This window comes from Palaemon carinicauda, chromosome 1, assembly GCF_036898095.1.
Source record: "Palaemon carinicauda isolate YSFRI2023 chromosome 1, ASM3689809v2, whole genome shotgun sequence".
In the NCBI taxonomy this organism is placed as follows: Eukaryota; Metazoa; Arthropoda; class Malacostraca; order Decapoda; family Palaemonidae; genus Palaemon; species Palaemon carinicauda.
The window spans coordinates 268,191,640-268,209,503 of NC_090725.1; the positions used below are offsets into that span (position 1 = coordinate 268,191,640).

A 17,864-nucleotide genomic window follows, 5' to 3' on the forward strand; every position below is an offset into this window, starting at 1 on the left:
GGTCGAGGCAGTCCACCTTTACGGCCCACTACCTGAAAGACAGCACGAGGAAGTCCCTGGACTCCTCCTCCATTGGACCAGTGATTTCCGCCCTTCAACAAGTTTAGAGCTACGGCCCCAGGTATCCCAAGAGAAGTAATTGCGAGCGACGCAGGCTCCCCCCTTACTTCCCTTTTCTTGCTACCCTTTCCCTTACCTTCCCTCCTCCCATGTGAGAGATGGATGTTTTGGAAGCCCATGCTTGGATTATTTATAAAGGTGAGTTTATACTAACAGGTAGACTATTGCATGCTTCCCCTAACTCTCCTACCCTGGTCTTTATGTCGTCTGGACCTAGCTGCCTTTCTAGGTCCCGTGCCCTTGGATGGTAGTGGTGGGTCTTCCTGCCTTTTAAGTCCACCCCCGCCTCCTGAAGTGTAAGTCTCCTAAAAAAGTAGTTTGAGGTAAGTACTCCGTGTTGAAACAAATCACAAATTTTAAGTAATTTGTATTTTTCCTAACAGTAGTTACCTTGAACTACTTTCGGGTTATTGGCCACCCATCCTGCTCCGGGTGCCTTACAGGTGTTCGAGGTAGAGACCCATATGCTTACTGACGATAACAACCCAGTAGCGCACCCACGCGCTGACCCCGGGTCGCCTCAGGGCACGTATCCAGGGACCCGACAAGGGAAAACGGAGATAGGAGGGACTGCGCAAAATTCTTGGTTGGATAGGGAGGAGATCCCAGATACTCCTAAGAAAGTAGTTTGAGGTAAGTACTGTTAGGAAAAATACAAATTACTTAAAATTTGTGATTTTCCCTAATTATACAAACCTGAGTTCTTTACTCAAACCTTCCTACATCACCACCCCAAAATAATTCTCGGTTGCAATTCAGTCGAGGTTATAGTGAGCGGTCATCCTGTTGCCAATAGGGTAACTTCCCTGTTGTGTATTTTTACCTTGTTTAAGTTTTAACTGCCATATTTCCAGCCTTTGCTGTTATTTACCTCATATAGTAAAGAACACAGATTTGTATACAGTAGTTATGAAAAATACCAATTAATTTTAGAATTTGTGATATTTTGGTTGTTGTCCTCCAATTATAGCAATGTATAATGTACTATTTTCTTACAGAACAATGGTGCTTTTGATCTGGGATAACTGGGGTGAACATGTCTGTCGACAATTACCATACTTTTTTGTTCGAGCAGCTCTTACAGATGTTACTATAAATGTTGGTACAAAAAGTATCAAGGCCCATCGAATCATCTTGTCATTCTTCAGTCCCTTTTTTAAGGTAAGTCTTACAGTTATTGTATATTTCAAACAAATTTAAAATTAATTTGTTCCGTAACCGAAATACAAACCACGCTATTTACATAGGGTTTACTTTTCGGCGTACTGTAGCTGAAATGACGAGCCATTAAGATTCTAACGAGGGTTAACTACCCCCCGCTAGTTAGCCGGGGGTAGGGAAGGGGTAGCTTGCTACCCCCCCCCCCCCCACACACACACCTGTGAGTTGTCTCACTTCACTGTTTGGCTCGGACGAAGACAGACGTTGCTGTTTTTCGTCCTCGTTAATGACAGCCTTAATTTTCTTTTGTCTTTTTCTAGTGCTGTGTGCTTGGAAGTTGGCCTCGACCTTTTGTCATCGTTATGCGCAAGTGCCCTGGACTCGCTGGCCGCCCTTGTGGGACCTTTATGTCAGCGGAGGACACCAATCCTCACACCCTTTGCCCGCAGTGCCGAGGCCTACGGTGTGATAGTGAGAATATGTGTGGTGAGTGCAGGGAGTGGTCTGCCTCCCAGTGGGAGAAGTTCGGCCGCCGGCGTAAGAAGAAGTCTAAGAGAGACCGTTCTCCTTCAGGGGCAACCTTGAAGAAGGAGGGCTCCAAGAACTCTTCTTCCGCCGCCCGAATCTCCCCCGAAGCTCCCGCTCGAGCGGTCTCTCCTGAGAGGCTGCCGAGTGGTAGCGCAGGCCCTAGTGGTGTTTCCTGACCTCGGGGTGCGGGAGAGGGCGTTGCCTCCCTTAGCGTGGCAGCTCCCTCTTCTCCTCCGGGGGAGGATAATTTGGATTTTGAGGAATTTGACCAGACTGTTGCTAATGATGATTTGTTTCAGCTTTGGGCTTCCTTGGGGCTTAAGGGCACGCCCTCCAAGGAAGCCCTGTTTGACCTGATCCAGTTGGGGGCTGCGGTCAAACAGTCGCCGGTAATACCGGAGGTATTCCCTTCGGATTTTGTCGACACTGTTTTGGCCGACCCTTCCGACGGGTCTGGTCAAACCCTTGATAATGCTCCTGTTGCGGACGTTGCTGATGGCCCTCCTCCTCCCTCCGAAGATCCACCGATGGGGGAGGTGAGTCCCACGGTCTTTCCTGCAGGCGGCTCTTCCTCTCGGGGGAGTGCGCTGACAGAGACTCCTCTTCGGAGGACTGATGACCCGGACGCCCTTCCTCGTGGTCGTATTCGACGTAAGGCCCGTAGGCCTCTTCGCAGCAGAGGGCTTCCTTCTCCCTATAAGGAGTTAGGAGGCGCCTCATTTGGGTCGTCGTCTCCTGATCCTCCCCCGAAGGAGGAGCCTCCTCGTCAGGAGCAGCCCGTCACAGCAGCGCCCCTTGACCTCTCCGCGGATCGTTCGTGATCCCCTACGCCTGCCAGACCTTCCGACCTGCCTTCTCCGTTCCTGGCCGCAGATGCAGTTTGGGCGCCTTCTCATTCTGTTATCCAGCATGCACCGGTCCCTTCGGGGTTAAGGGACTCTACCCACGGTGTGGGTAAGTCCCTTGCGCGTCAGGGTTTCCATGCGCGCCCACCTGCGCGTTCGCGTGCAGTAGCACTCAAGCGATCCCCAGAGTCAAAGTCTTCGGACTTAATTCCCCAGCGCTCTCCTGTTCGGCAGCGATCACCTGCTTGCCAGCGCTCGCCTTCTCGTAGGTCTCCTGCGAAGCAGCGCCCTCGTGTTCCTGATGTGCGCATTGCGCGCCCTCTTTCTCCTGAGCGCCATCGTTCTCCTGTGCGCAGCCGCGCTATTGATCAACCTGTGCCTGTTGCGCGCCATCGTTCATCATCTCGTCCACGATCGCCTGATCTGGACTTAGGCAAGGGTACTAACCCTTTGCCTCGCCCGCGCGCCCCGGTGCACCCTTCTGCTCCGGCACAACAGCGAGCTAAAGCTCCTTTTCGCGAGCGTTCGCCTGCGCGTTCTTCCACCTCTTCAGATGTGCGCGGAAACCTTGCTGCGCGCCAACGTTCTCCTGCGCATTCACGCGATCACTCGCCTGTGCGCAAGCGCTCTCGCCCTTCCCAGCCTGATCGCCCCAGGCCTACGACTCGCCCGCGCGATAAATCGCCTGCGCACAGTCGTTCGCCTGTTTGTGGTTCGCGTCTTCGTTCTCCTGAACGCACGCGACATCGCTCGCCATCGCGTCAGCGTTCTCCGACGCGCCAGCGCTCCTCGCCTGGCAAACGCTCGCCAAGTCGCTTGCGACTTCGTTCGCGTTCCCCTACGCGCCACCATCGATCGCCTAGCGTTCAGCGCAGACCTTCGCCCGCGCGGTTTCGTGCTCCTTCACGTGTGCGCCAACGTGTTCCCTCGCCGACGAGCCAGCGCGATCGCTCGCCATCGCGCCATCGTGCCCTTTCGCCCACGCGCCCACTCGCCCACGCGCCGTCTCGCCCGCGCGCCCCCTCGCCCTCGAGCGTACGCGCCCACGCGCATTCTTCCACACGCGGAAGTGCGCCCTTGCTTCGGAAATCGCCCGTGCGCGATTCCTTGAATGTTTATTCGCGTGAAGACCGTCGTGATTTCCATTCCCGCAGGGAACATCAGCGCGACCAACCGACAGGGACACGGACTTCCAGAGCAGTCTCTGGATCGCCTCCGCGCAAGCGTAGGTTTTCTCACCAGGACCAGGACCAGGGAGGATCTACGGATAGGTCCATGCAACACTCTCTTTCCTCTTCTTCTTTTCAGGCATGCCCCATGGTGTCCACTCCGAAGGATCAGGAGATCCCCTTCCATCCAGCGGGAATAACTGACACTGGGTCAGTTACTCGCCAGCCTTGGTTCCGTCATATTATGAACGCGGTGGTCCAGGCTGTGAAGCCTGCCCTCGTTGATATGGGACTTAAACCAACGGCAGGCTCTCCCCCGCTGAAGAGAAGGAGAGGAGTGGACTTTGTGGTGACTTCTCTTCGGGTGAAGTTGGCTCCCAAGAGGTCGGTTAGGAGGACTCCTACCCCTTCTCCTACGCGTGCTGTTTCTCCTTCTCCTGTGGACGTGTTATCTCCTTCCTCAGGAGAGTCCAGCGAGGCAGGATTATCTCCCACGGCACCAATGGGAGGAACCCCTCCTCTTCGGAGAGAAATTGCTCGCGAGGATGCTCCCTCCCGGACCTCTTTACTGGAGTCCTGTTTTCCTCCTAGGAGGGAGCCCAAGGACTCCAAGACGGTTCCTAAATCGAAGACGGTTCCTAAATCGTCATCCAGGATACGTCCAGAGCCAACTAAACCCCAGGAGGACGTCCACGTTTCTCCCCAAGATGAGCCTTTGGGGACCGGAGACTTAGCTGCCAGTCCGCAAGGAGGAGACCAGTTCGAGTCGGAGCACTCTTTCTGGCAGGTCCTAAGCTTGATGAGGCAGCTCAACAAGTTTAAGGACCCGGAGACTGCCCCTCGTCAGGGCAAGGACACGGTGCTAGACGAAGTCTTTGGCACCCAGAAGCCCACTAAGTCCAGCGCAGCTTTGCCTTGGTCGAAAGGGGTGAAAGGGGCCAGGGATAGAGTCGAAGCCCAGCTCTCCGAGCTCTCCTCCTCCGGTCGTTCTTCTGCCGGGTTCAAACTCCTCCCACCTCCTCGAGTACATCAGAGGAGGTACTTTGAGATCATGTGGGAGTCCAGTATGGCCCTTCCGCTCCACCATTCCGTGGAAGAGCTGTCCAGGGGAACTCCTCTCGAGAAGCTCTCCGCCCGGCAAGTGACGTTCTCGGCGTCGGAGATCCTGAACCTTGAGAAGGTCGCGAAGAGTGCCATGCAGGCAACTTCGTGGCTGGACGTTTGGCTGGGATCTCTGGGCATCCTATTGCGCTCTGAGGATCTGTCCAAGGAGAGCAATAGGAAGGCTTTGGAGACCTTCCTCCTCTTGGGCACTCGTTCGATCGAGTTCCTCGCTCATCAGGTAGCTAACCTGTGGGCTAACTTGATCCTCAAGCGTCGCGACGCAGTGACAGAGAGGTTCCATCCGAAGGTCCCCGCCGTGGACGTCTGCAGGCTCAGGCACTCCTCCATTACTGGGAGGGATCTGCTCGAGCCCAAGGATTTGGAACGATCAGCCGAGAGGTTGAGGAGATCGACTCAAGATTCTCTCCTCCAGAGGGCCCTGGCATCTCGGCCCTACAAGCCTCCGGCACCTCAACAGCAACAGCAGCCTCGCAAGACATCGAAGCAGGCTCCGGCAGCTAAGACAGAGGTGTCTAAGCCGCAGCCCTTTCAAACCAAGAACAGAAGGCGCGACAAGTCCTCTAGGGGAGGTAAGAATCCTAGAGGCAGCGGCCGAGGCCGCAAGCGCTAGAATTGGCGATCCCCCCTCGTGTCCACCTGTGGGGGGATGCCTGAAAAGTTGTGTGCACAGGTGGCAGCAACTTAGGGCCGATTCTTGGACGGTGTCTGTGGTCGGCCAAGGTTATCGCGTCCCATTCACGACATCTCCACCTCCCCTAACAGCGAATCCAGTGCCGCTGAACTCCTATGCCATGGGATCGGCAAAGGGGTTAGCCCTTCGGGCAGAAGTCGAGACCATGCTCAAGAAGGATGCTCTCCAGGAGGTCGACGACGGCTCCCCAGGCTTCTTCAGTCGACTCTTTCTTGTAAAGAAGGGGTCTGGAAGCGCTTGACCGGTCATCGACCTCTCGGCCCTGAACAAGTTTGTCAAGCAAACTTCGTTCAGCATGGAGACAGCAGAGACGGTCAGACTTGCAGTGAGACCGCAAGACTTCATGTGCACACTGGATCTGAAGGACGTGTACTTCCAGATCCCAATCCATCCGTCTTCCAGGAAGTACTTGAGATTCAGCCTAGACAGCAAGATCTACCAGTTCAAGGTGCTGTGTTTCGGTCTCTCCACAGCTCCTCAAGTGTTCACCAGAGTGTTCGCTTTGATTTCGTCTTGGGCGCACAGGAACGGCATACGTCTCCTCCGTTATCTGGACGACTGGCTGGTCCTGGCAGACTCGGAGTCGGCCCTTCTTCGACACCGAGACAGGCTTCTGGAGGTTTGCCGAGACCTGGGGGTCGTGGTAAACCTCGAGAAGTCCTCTCTGCTTCCGACGAAACGACTGGTATATCTAGGCATGATATTAGACACCGATCTCCACAAAGCCTTTCCATCAGACGACAGGATAGCAAGGCTGAGGAAGGTCGCAGAACCTTTCCTAAGGCGGGAAGAGCTTCCGCCCCATTCGTGGTTGCGTTTTCTAGGTCACCTTTCCTCCCTGGCACGTCTAGTTCCGAACAGCCGCCTCAGGATAAGATCCCTACAATGGCGGCTGAAGTCCCGGTGGAGTCAGGGCTCCGATTCTCCGGACTTTCGGGTCCCTATTGGACCCATGGAACTGACGGACCTTCGGTGGTGGCTAGACGACGTGAACCTCCGGAAGGGAGTGGATCTTCTCATCCTCCCCCCAGAATTGACTCTGTTTTCGGACGCGTCAAAAGAAGGGTGGGGGGCCCACATTCTGAACCAAAGGATCTCAGGCCTCTGGTCAGAATCAGGAAAGTACCTCCACATCAACCTGCTAGAAATAAGGGCAGTTTTCCTGGCTCTTCAACAGTTCCAACGGACCCTGGCGGGTCACTCCATAGTGGTGATGAGCGACAACACTACGGTAGTGGCTTACATCAACAAGCAGGGAGGTACCTTTTCTCGACAGCTATCCCATCTTGCAGTAGAGATTCTGAGGTGGTCCGAAGCCCACTCGGTCACACTTTCGGCTCGCTTCATTCCAGGCAAGAGGAATGTGCTCGCCGACAGTCTGAGCAGAGCTTCGCAGATAGTGAGTACCGAGTGGTCTTTGGATCCTCAGATAGCCAACAAAGTCCTGACTTTGTGGGGTTCCCCGACAGTAGATCTGTTCGCGACAGCCTTGAATTCCAAGCTGCCCCTGTACTGTTCTCCAGTCCCGGTCCCCAAGGCTCTCTGGCAAGATGCCTTTCAGCAGAGGTGGGACAACATCGACGTTTACGCCTTCCCACCTTTCTGTCTGATGAGAAGGGTGCTCAACAAGACCAGACTATCGGTCAATCTCTCCATGACTCTTGTGGCTCCGCTATGGCATTACACGGAATGGTTCCCGGACCTTCTGCAGCTCCTGACGGAGCTTCCGAGGGAACTCCCCCCACGACACGAGCTACTCAGACAACCACACTGCAACATCTTCACGCCTGGAGACTATCCAGCATCTCCTCACGGAGAGAGGATTTTCGCAGCAGGTTGCGGACAGAATGTCTCGCCACCTACGCAAATCCTCTATCGGAGTCTACCAGGCGAAGTGGAAAGTCTTCTGTGGTTGGTGTCGTGGGATTGGTATCTCTCCACTCGATGCCACTATTCCGGCAATAGCGGAGTTCCTTGTGTATTTACGGGAGGAAATGTGCCTTTCAGTTCCAGCGGTGAAAGGCTATCGCTCAGCCTTAAGCCTGGTGTTTAGGCTGAAAGGAGTGGACATTTCCTCTTCGTTAGAACTCTCTCTACTCATACGCAGCTATGAGCTTACCTGCCCTCAGTCAGTAGTAAGACCTCCTTGGAACGTGGTTCAGGTCCTCAGGGCTCTGAAGAGAGCCCCGTTTGAACCATTACGCCAGGCGTCTGATCGCCACCTGTCTTGGAAGACGGCTTTCCTGCTCGCTTTGGCATCGGCCAAGCGGGTCAGTGAACTTCATGGTCTTTCTTACGACGTCGCCCATTCAAGGGGATGGGGGGAGGTTACGTTCAGGTTCATCCCTGAGTTTGTTGCCAAGACTCAGAATCCTGGGGTGCCGGACCCTAGGTTCGACTCCTTCAGGGTGACGAGTCTTCGTTCTGTAACAAGTGATCCAGACCATCTGTTACTTTGCCCAGTAAGGTGTCTGAGGCATTACTTGAAGAGAACAGCTGCAGTCCATCCTCAGGTGCAAGCGTTATTCGTAAGCACAGGAAGGACGAAGAGGAGGGTCACCAAGAACATCTCTCAGCCTGGATCCGGAAGGTTATCCAACATACCTTGGATCCTGACCCTCCTCCGTCACGCCGCTCTAGAGCGCACGATGTCAGGGGCATCGCTACGTCCCTGGCATTCAAGAGAAACTTCTCTGTGACGCAGGTTTTACAAGCTGGGGTGTGGAAGCGTCAGACGACGTTCACAGCCCACAACCTGCAGGACGTGACCCACTGGAGCTTCGACACATTCTCTATTGGCCCTGTGGTGGCTGCACAACAGCTGGTCTAACCTCAGGCTCCTTTATGGACAGATAGCAGAAGGTTGGGGGCATTGTTACCCGGTTTTAGTCTGCGTGATTGAAAGAGTATGTCTGGCCCTTACTTCTTTCTTCATTCTCCCCTCCCTTGGGGAAAGCAGCATCCTGGTCTCTGCATAGCTGACCTCAACCTCTGCAGGTAAACCATGCTCCCTTGTGCTCCTAGTATTAACTATGATACTGTTTGCGTCCCCCATACCCTGACGAGGTGGTATTGGGAACGTCCTAGCCTAGATTTCTATCTAAAGAACTCCAGGTCAACTTCCTAGGACGAGTCACAACTTCCTCCACACACAACTTACGTAGGCCGCGCATCCGTAGCAAGCTTCGGAGAGTGCGAGGTGCAGGGACCCCCTTTCTCGAGTGCTGCTCACTCGGTTTTCGGGTCCTCGGGTAAAGCCAAAGCCAGTAAGGCTGGGGACTTTCCGCCCTTCCTAAGGGGTAAGTCTTGGTTTGTATTACGGTTACGGAACAAATGACAAATTCGGAGATAATTTGTATTTTTCCTAACCATACAAACCTTAGCTATTTACACATGTTTGCCTGCCAGCCCTGTCCCCCAAGTCAAGTCCTACCTCTAAGTGAAGTGAGACAACTCACAGGTGTGTGGGGGGGGGGAGGGGTAGCTTGCTACCCCTCCCCTACTCCCGGCTAACTAGCGGGGGGTAGTTAACCCTCGTTAAAATCTTAATGGCTCGTCATTTCAGCTACGCCGAAAAGTAAGCCCTATGTAAATAGCTAAGGTTTGTATGGTTAGGAAAAATACAAATTATCTCCGAATTTGTCATATTTCAAAGTACAGTACATATTACATCAATATAATTCATTGATTACTGTAACTCCAATATATTTGCTCATTTCAAAAAGGAAACATGTGATTTAATGGTGTTCATATGTAAGGAAAATCTTTTTCCCTGTTCCTACAATGTATGCAAACCCTACATTATTTACAATAGAAGAAGAAATTAGCACTAGTTGACATACACCTATAAAAACTTTTGACGAGGTGTCAACAACTGTACGGTTGTTAACCAGTGGTAGTATGGAGAAGCTCTGCCCCTCCACTTATACCTTTCTCCCTTTGATCTCAGCTATGGTCGAAGACAGACGTGTCTCTCCACATTAACTGACTTTGGTTAAGCATTAAAACTTTCCCTTTTCTCTTTGCAGGTTTGACTGTGCTTGAGGTGGCAGCATAGGTATTTGCCCAAGAGTGTAGGGAGTGGCCATCCTCCCAGTAGGAGCAGTATGGCAAGATGAGGAAGAAGTCAAAAAGGGATTCTTTGCTTTTGGGGTCTTCCTTGAAGTCAAAGAAATCCTGACTTCTCTCCACTTCAGGTACCCTCCTCTCTGACTCCGCTGGATTGGTCTCCTCCAGGAAACGGTCGAATGTGAGTGGTGAGAGTCAGCCCTTGGATCATGATGTTTCCTCTCCCTCTCCTAGTGAGGTGGAAGAAACTAGGCCCCAAGGGGAGACCTTGTCTCAAGACCTCTTGGGTATTCTGTGGCCATACTTACGACTCTCTGGTCTGCTTAAAGACAGGCTACTGGAGGTGTTGGAAAAGGGTGCTCAGTAAGAGAGGTGTCATTAGTGGATAGAATAATATAGAAAAGAATGTTAAAACGGGAATTGTTCCGTAACCGAAATACAAACCACGCTATTTACATAGGGTTTACTTTCGGCGTAGCTGAAATTGACGAGCCATTAGATTTTTAACGAGGGTTTACTACCCCCGCGCTAGTTAGCAGAGGTAGGGGAGGGGTAGCTTGCTACCCCTCCCCTCTCACACACCGGTGAAATGTCTCACTTCACTTTTGGCTCGGACGATGTACAGACGTGTCTGTCTTCGTCCTCGCTTGGCAGCCATTTTATGTTTTGTCTTCACTTAATCACTTACTTTTCTTATACTGTACTACTGTATATATATATGTAACCATATTTCATGTTTATGTATATATTTGAGTATAGAAATCAGTAAGTTTCCTTTTCAGAGTTCGTGCTTGTGTGTGTAGTGTACGATATCTCTGTGGAGCCCGCGGCAGTTAGGCCACCACGGTGTAATTTCATGGGTCGTGATCGAGTTTGACTACGGTCTCTCTCTCTCTCTCTCTTGAGGTCGTTCACCCTTTACTACGTTTTACTACGTCCTGGGTAGCTTCCTTCCCGTGTCGGGTGGGGTTGCTACGCCGTACATTTCATCTCAATTATTTTTATGAATCTAATTGTATTTGTTAACTTTTCAGCGTTTTGTAGAACACTTCCTTTCGGGGTTTTTCGTTCTTTCCTTAGTGAACATTCATATTTGAATTACATAATTATAATTGTTATAATTCTGTGTTTGTTACAGCTCTCCTTCCGGGAGTATAAGTGGAGTTGAGGGCTCATGCCTGTTGTGTAATTCTTGTGTTCTTTTCCCTCGGGATTCCTCTTCAGAGTCTTCCCGGGGGAATGAATGTTAACTAATTACTTTTTATTTTTTCAAAGTTAACGATCTAGTTTTCGTTTGTATAATGTGACAACGAAGCGAGCTGTCTTGTTGGGGCCTGGGGAGTCTACTGTTGCTGCCTCCCCTATAGAACTTCGTCAGGGGCGTGTCTCCTCCTGGAAGTGCTCCCGTGACGACTGACAGCTCTTCAGTTCATCTTAGAACTCTCAGGAGGCTCGCCTCCTTGGGGGAACTCCTCTTACCTTGATTTTATTCCTGGTCCTCCGGCGGTTATGCTCTTGGTGCTGAGTGACCGTTTTTGTAACCTTGCTCAAGGGGCTGAGCGGTTGCAAGCTCGGACCATGGAAATCGTGCGACTATGCTCTTGGTGCTGAGCGGTCGCACCTGCAGCTACGCTCAAGGGGCTGAGCAACTGCAGGAGCCCCTCTTCGGAGGATTGCTCTTTTTAGGTCACTTGCTGACCCGTCTCTTCTACGAAGTGTTCCTCTCTCGTTCGCGTGGGAGTTCACCACAGAGACTCCTCTTCGGAGGCCTCCGTCTGCTGTTGTTGCTGAATGCTCAGTCCCCTTCGGGGGGCAGCTGAGCCCTACGTCTCTCCTGCGAGTGCTTCTTCCGGGGGGGGTGGGGGGGGAGTTCACCACAGAGACTCCTCTTCGGAGGACTCCGTCTGCTGTTGTTGCTGAAGGTTCAGTCTCCTTCGGGGGACAGTTGAGCCCTACGGTCTCTCCTGCGAGTGCATCTCCCCCGGGGGGGAGTTCACCACAGAGACTCCTCTGCAGAGGACTCCTGCTGTTGTTGCTGAGGGCTCAGTTCCCTTCGGGGACAGCTGATGCCAACGGTCTCTCCTGCCAGTGACTCTTCCCCTCGGGGGAGTTCACGATCAGAGACTCCTCTTCGGAGGTCGGAGGGTGTTGCGCCTGTCCGAGGTCGTCTTCATCTTCATTCGACGTTCTCCGTAGAGGACCTTCCTCGACGAGTACCGACCGTTGCAGCTGCTCTACTCCTGCCAGACCTTCTAGTCTTCATCTCTGTTCCTGGACGCAGATGTGCAGTGAGCGCCAACACACTCCGTTTACAACGGGCACCGGTCCCTTTGGGGCTAAGGGGCTTATTTCACAGTGTGGGTAATTCCCTTAAGTGCAAGGTTTTACCTGCGAGTGGGCACTCGCCTGCTGTGGACCACAATCTCCGGTAGTTGAGTCTCGCCGTAGATCTTTTTCCTGCGCGCCAGCGCTCACCTGTGCTTCTGACCTTCTGTGCGTCGGCTCTCTTCAGCTCGCCAGCACACATCTGCATGCCCTTTCCTGCTACGTGCCATGGGCGCCAACGGTTCCTGAACGCCCACGATCGCCTGCTTGCCAGCGCGCATCGGTGCTCCCCTTCCTGATGCACCTGCGCGCCTCCTGATTAGCGCGATGCGCGCCAACATTCGCCCTCACGCCACGATCTACCAGATTTGGGCGCAGGCAGGAAGATTTCCTTCGCCTCCTCGCCGACGATCTTCTCTAGTCTCTTACGCGCCAGCGATCTCCTATGCGCCCACGCGATTCTTCGCCTGCGCGCAAGCGTTTTTAACGCGCCACCGCTCGCCAACACGCCATCGCTTGCCAACGCGCCATCGCTTGCCAACGCGCCATCGCGTCTTCACTTGCCTACGGGCCATTGCTCGCCAAGACGCGCCATCACTCGTCAGCGCGCCATCGCCCGCATACGCTCCATCGCCCGCCTACGCGCCATCGGTCTCCTGGCCGCCTGCGCTCGCCCTCTCGTCCCCGCGCGCGAACCAACGGTTTTCCATCGCTCGAGCGCCAGCGCGGTTCCCGCCAGTGAGCCATCACTCGCCAACACGCCGTCGCTCGCCTACGTGCCGTCACTCGCCTACACGCCATCGCTCGCCTACACGCCATCGCTCGCCTTCGCACCATCGGATTCCGACCGCCAGCGCTCGCCCTTCCGACCACGCTCGCCCCCACCTGCGCTCCCTCGCGCACTTTCGACTGCGCGACCACGCGCCTGCGTGTCTGCGCACGGGCGCACCCACGTTCGCCTACGCGCGAACCAACAATTTACCATCGCACGAGCGCCAGGGTGATTTCGACCGCGATTCACGTCGGGTTTTCGCAACACGGGCAACCTGGCGAGTCTTCTGGAGCGCGTACTTCCAGAACACAATCTTCACCCTGTAAACGCAGAGCATGGCACGTGCAAGAGCAGGAAGAATCTTCAGGGAGGTCTGAGCAACATTCTTCTCCTTCTTTTCAGAACCTGGTTTAGCCCTTCCTCCCCACCATTCCGTGGAAGGGGCTTGCCAGGGAGTTTTCTTTCGAGAAATTCTCCGGCCGGCAGGGGGTGAGTGGTCTAGCCCTTCCTCTTCACCATTTCGTGGAAGGGGCTTACCAGGCCCTTCCCTCTCCGATTGCGACCCGAGGATTTGTACAAGGAAGCTCCAGGAAGATCATGGGAACTTTCCTTCTCTCGGGCTCAAGCACCTTTGCGTTCCGTCGCCAAGTTTCGAACTTGCAGACAAACTCGATATTGAAGCATCTAGACGCAGTGACCGAGGGCTTCCTCTCGGAAATCCCATCCGTGGATGTCGGCAAACTCAGACACTCTTCCATCCTTGGGAAGAGCTTGTGTGTGGAGGAAGTCGAATCTCGATTCACTCCTCCAAAAGGCGCTTGCTTCCAGACCCTGCAAGCCTCCGACGCCTCATCATACAGCCTCGTCAGCCTAGGTTATCGGAAGCGGCTTCGGCAGGTAAGACAAGGTGTACAATAGCAGTCCCCTCCTGTCAGGGACAGGTAGGACGGGAAGTCCTCCCTGGAAGGCAATAATCCTAGAGGGAGCGGCCGAGTTCGCAAACTCTAGGATTGGCAACCCCCCTGCAGGTTTCCCGCTGGGGGGATGCCTAAGGTTACTCTTTCAGATAGCAGCATCCCGGTGCCGATTCCTGCACGATCTCTGTGATCAGCCAAGGATATCGCGCCTCGTTCTTAACATCTCTTCTCCACTGACAGCGAATCCAGTGTCGCTGAGCTTCTATGCCATGGGATCGGCAAGGGGTTTGCCCTTCGGGCAGAAGGAGCCATGCTCTAGAAGAATGCCCTTCATAGGGTCGTCGACAGCTTCTTCAGTCGATCCTTTCTTGTAAGGAAAGCATCTGAGAAGGGAATCCCGTCATCGACCACTCAGCTCTGATCAAGTTTTTCAAACAAACTTCGTTCAGCGTGGAACAGCAGAATCGATTAGACTTGTAGCAAGACCACAAGACTCCTTATGCCCTGGATCGGAAGGACGGGTACTTCCAGGTCCCATTCCATCCGTCTTCCAGGAAGCACTTGGAATTCAGCCTAGACTACAGATGTACCAGTTCAAGATGCTGTGTTGCGATCCCGCCGCAGCATCGCAGGTTTTCACCAGAGAACTCTCCCTGCTATCCTCATGGCCACTCAGGAGCAGGCTTCCGCCTCCTTCGCTTTCTGGAGGTCTGGCTAACTTCGGTAGTCTCGGAATCGACCTTCTTCGACACCGAGACAAGCTTCCGGGACTTTACCAAGATCTAGGGATCATGGTAATTTGCAAGGAGCCTTCTCTGCTTCTACCTCAACATCTGGGATATCTAGCCATGATATTGACTCCTTCTCCAAGCCTTCCCATCAGTTGACTGTGGCAAGGCTGAAGAGAGTCGCAGAACCTTTCCTCAGACAAGGAGAGCTTTCAGCCCTATCTTGGTACGTTTTCTAGGTCTCCTTTCCTCCTTGACCCGTCTAAGTCCCGAACGGTCGCCTCAGGATAAGTTTCCTGTTAGGCGGCCCAAGTTCCGGTGGAATCAAAGCGACGATTAACCGGACTTTCTGGTCCCTATGGGACCAGCATAACAACTTGACCTGCAATGGGGGTCGACCTACGGAAATCTCTTGCAAGGGAGGGGATCTTCTCATTCTTCCCCCGCATTTGATGCTGTTCTCGGACTCGTCAAAGAAAGGGGGGGAGGGGGGGGCATGTTCTGATTCAGGCCTATGGTCAGGACCTGAAGGGTACCTCCACATCATTCAGCTAGGCTTAGAGGCCGTAGTCTGGCCCTTCAACAGATCCAACAGATCCTGCTGAGTCGTACCGTGCGCGACAACTCCATGGTACTGGCGTATTCCAACTAGCAGGGAGGTTCATTTTCATACTTTTGATCTTGCAGTAGAGATACTGAGATGAACCGAAGTCCACTCAATACCACTATCGGCTCACTCATTCCGGACAGAGGAATGTTCTCTCCGACAATCTGGGCAGAGACTCACAGATAGAGAGTACCTGGGGGTCTTTGGCCTCTAGTAACCAGCAAAGTCCTGGTCTGGGGGACCTGCTCACGACAGCCTGGAACTTTAAGCTGCCGCTGTACTACCCCCCAGTCTCAGACCCCAAGACTCTTTGGCAAGATGCCTTCCTGTAACGGTGGGACAGCATCGACGCCTACGTCTTCCCACCATTTTTTGTCTGTTGAGAAGGGGGCTCAACGAGACCAGATTGTCGGTCAACCTATCGATGACTCTGAGAGCTCCGCTGCGACTTTACGCAGAACGGTTTCCGGACCTTCTGCAGCCCCTGGCGGAACTCCCGGGAGAGCTTCTTCCATGCCACAGGCTACTCAAATAACCACACTGCAACATATATCACAAGCCGTAGCATCGCTTCGGCTTCACGCCTGCAGACTATACGACACCTCCTCACAAAGAGGCACCTCGCAACAGTCGCGGAGCGGAGGTCGAGTCACCTGCGAAAGTCATCCGCAGGGGTCTACCAGGCGAAGTGTAGAGTCTTCTGTGGTTGGTGTCGTGGGAGAGGTACCTCTCCCCTTGATGCCTCTACTCCAGCAATAACGGAGTTATTGTTTATCGGCGGGAGGAAACTCGATTTCCGCTCTCGGCAGTGAAGCCTATCGCTCAGCCTACCCTGGCCTTCAGGCTAAAGGAATAGACATTTCCTCCCCGCTGGATCTTTCTTTGCTCGTGCGAAGCTACGAACGTACCTGCCCCAAGTCGGAGTGAGACCTCCTCCATGGAACATGGTTCGGGCTCTTAAGACCCTTAAGAGATCTTCTTACGAACCATTATGTCAGGCCTCTTATTGTCGCCCGTCTTGGAAGACGGTGCTCCTGCTCGCTCTGGCCTCGGCCAAGGGTGTAAGCAATCTTCATGGTCTCTCGTACGACTCCGCCCTTTCAAGAGGATAGGGGAAGGTAACATTCAGGTTCGTTCCTGAGTTGGTTACTAGACTCAGAATCTTGGAGTCCTGGACCTTCGGTTTGACTCCTTCAAGATTTCGAGTCTCCTTTCTGTAACAGATGACCCAGACCTTTTCCTACTTGCCAATAAGGAACCGGAGGGGTTATCTTTAAGAACAGCTGCAGTTCGTCCTCACGTGCAAGCCCGGTTTGGGAGCACAGGAAGGACGCAGGGGAGGGTCACCAAGTATGCGTTTTCATCCCGGATTCAAGGGCATTCATCTCGACCTGAATCTAGACCCTCCCCCGTCACGTCGCCCTACAGCCCACGATATCAGATACATCGCAGCGTTCCTGGCCTTCAAGAGGGACTACACTGTGACGCAGGTGCTACAAGCTGGAGTCTGGAAGCGTCTAGCGACCTTCGCAGCCCACTTCCTGCAAGACGTGACCCACAGGGGTATCGATACGTTTCTATCGCCCTGTGGTGGCTACACAACAGCTGGTCTAACCTCTGGCTCCTTTTTGGACAGGTAGCAGAAGGTTGAGGGCATTGTTACCGGGTTTTAGACTGCATGAAAGGAAGAAGTATGTCTGGCCCTTACTTCTTTCTTCATCCTCCCCTCTCCTGGGGAAAGCAGCATCCTGGTCTCTGCATAGCTGACCTCAAACCTCTGCAGGTAATGCATGCTTCCTTGTGTTCCGAGAATTGAGATAATACTGTCGCGTCCCCCATACCCTGACGAGGTGGTATTGGGAACGTCCTAACCCAGAGTTCCGTCTAAGAACTCCAGGTCAACTGCCTAGAACGAGTCACACTTTCTTCCTTCACACACAAGCTTATGTAGGCCACACATTCCTTGCAGAGCAAGGAACTTGTGAGGTGCAGGGACTCCTTTTCTCGAGTGCAGCTCACTCGGATTCTGAGTCCCCGGGTAAGCCAAAGCCAGTATGGCTGGGGACTTTCCACCCTTCCTAAGGGGTAAGTCACCCTATGTAAATAGCGTGGTTTGTATTTCGGTTACGGAACAAATGACAAATTCGGAGATACAGTAATTTGTATTTTTCCTAACCATACAAGCCTTAGCTATTTACACATATTTGCCCGCCAGCCCTGTCCCCCAAGTCAAGTCCTACCTCTAAGTGAAGTGAGACATTTCACCGGTGTGTGTGGGGGGAGGGGTAGCAAGCTACCCCTCCCATATCCCTGCTAACTAGCGCGGGGGTTGTAAACCCTTGTTAAAAATCTAATGGCTCGTCAATTTCAGCTACGCCGAAAGTAAACCCTATGTAAATAGCTAAGGTTTGTATGGTTAGGAAAAATACAAATTATCTTCGAATTTGTCATTTTTCTACTCTTAAGAAGCAAAGAGAGGAGGTCCCGCTAGTGTTTACTGGAAACTGTCACCGCCGTCGTTTGAAATCAAGATATTTATTAGATGTGCCTAGATCAGCAGACCTTGGGCATAACGATCGTCTGTTGTAGAAATTCGAGAAGCCAACGTTATGTAAGGACCCATAGGACAAGGAGAGCAGTGTTGTCGCCGAAGAATATACATTAACGGAAGGTAAACACATGTCTCGCTTCAATTATAGCGCCATATGGATCATGATTACACCAGCAGAGCATTCGGGAAGGTGCGATCAAAGAGGCGTGGTTTTAAGGAAAACCAATGAGGATGAAGAAAGGAGAAAATTTCCTTAG

At 53.1% G+C, this 17,864-nt stretch overlaps 2 protein-coding genes across 3 annotated transcripts in view; one reads left to right on the top strand and one right to left on the bottom strand.

The window, feature by feature from the left end:
- The window catches only part of LOC137656083 (uncharacterized), a 534,405-nt gene that overhangs the window by 277,707 nt on the left and 238,834 nt on the right, over window positions 1–17,864 (bottom strand). The window lies entirely within an intron of this gene.
- The window catches only part of LOC137645962 (uncharacterized), a 119,240-nt gene that overhangs the window by 17,732 nt on the left and 83,644 nt on the right, over window positions 1–17,864 (top strand). Inside the window, exon 2 of the mRNA XM_068379043.1 lies at window positions 1,119–1,281. Coding sequence (XP_068235144.1) covers window positions 1,123–1,281 — 159 coding nt within the window. The 5' untranslated portion in view covers window positions 1,119–1,122. The remainder of the gene's footprint in view (window positions 1–1,118; window positions 1,282–17,864) is intronic.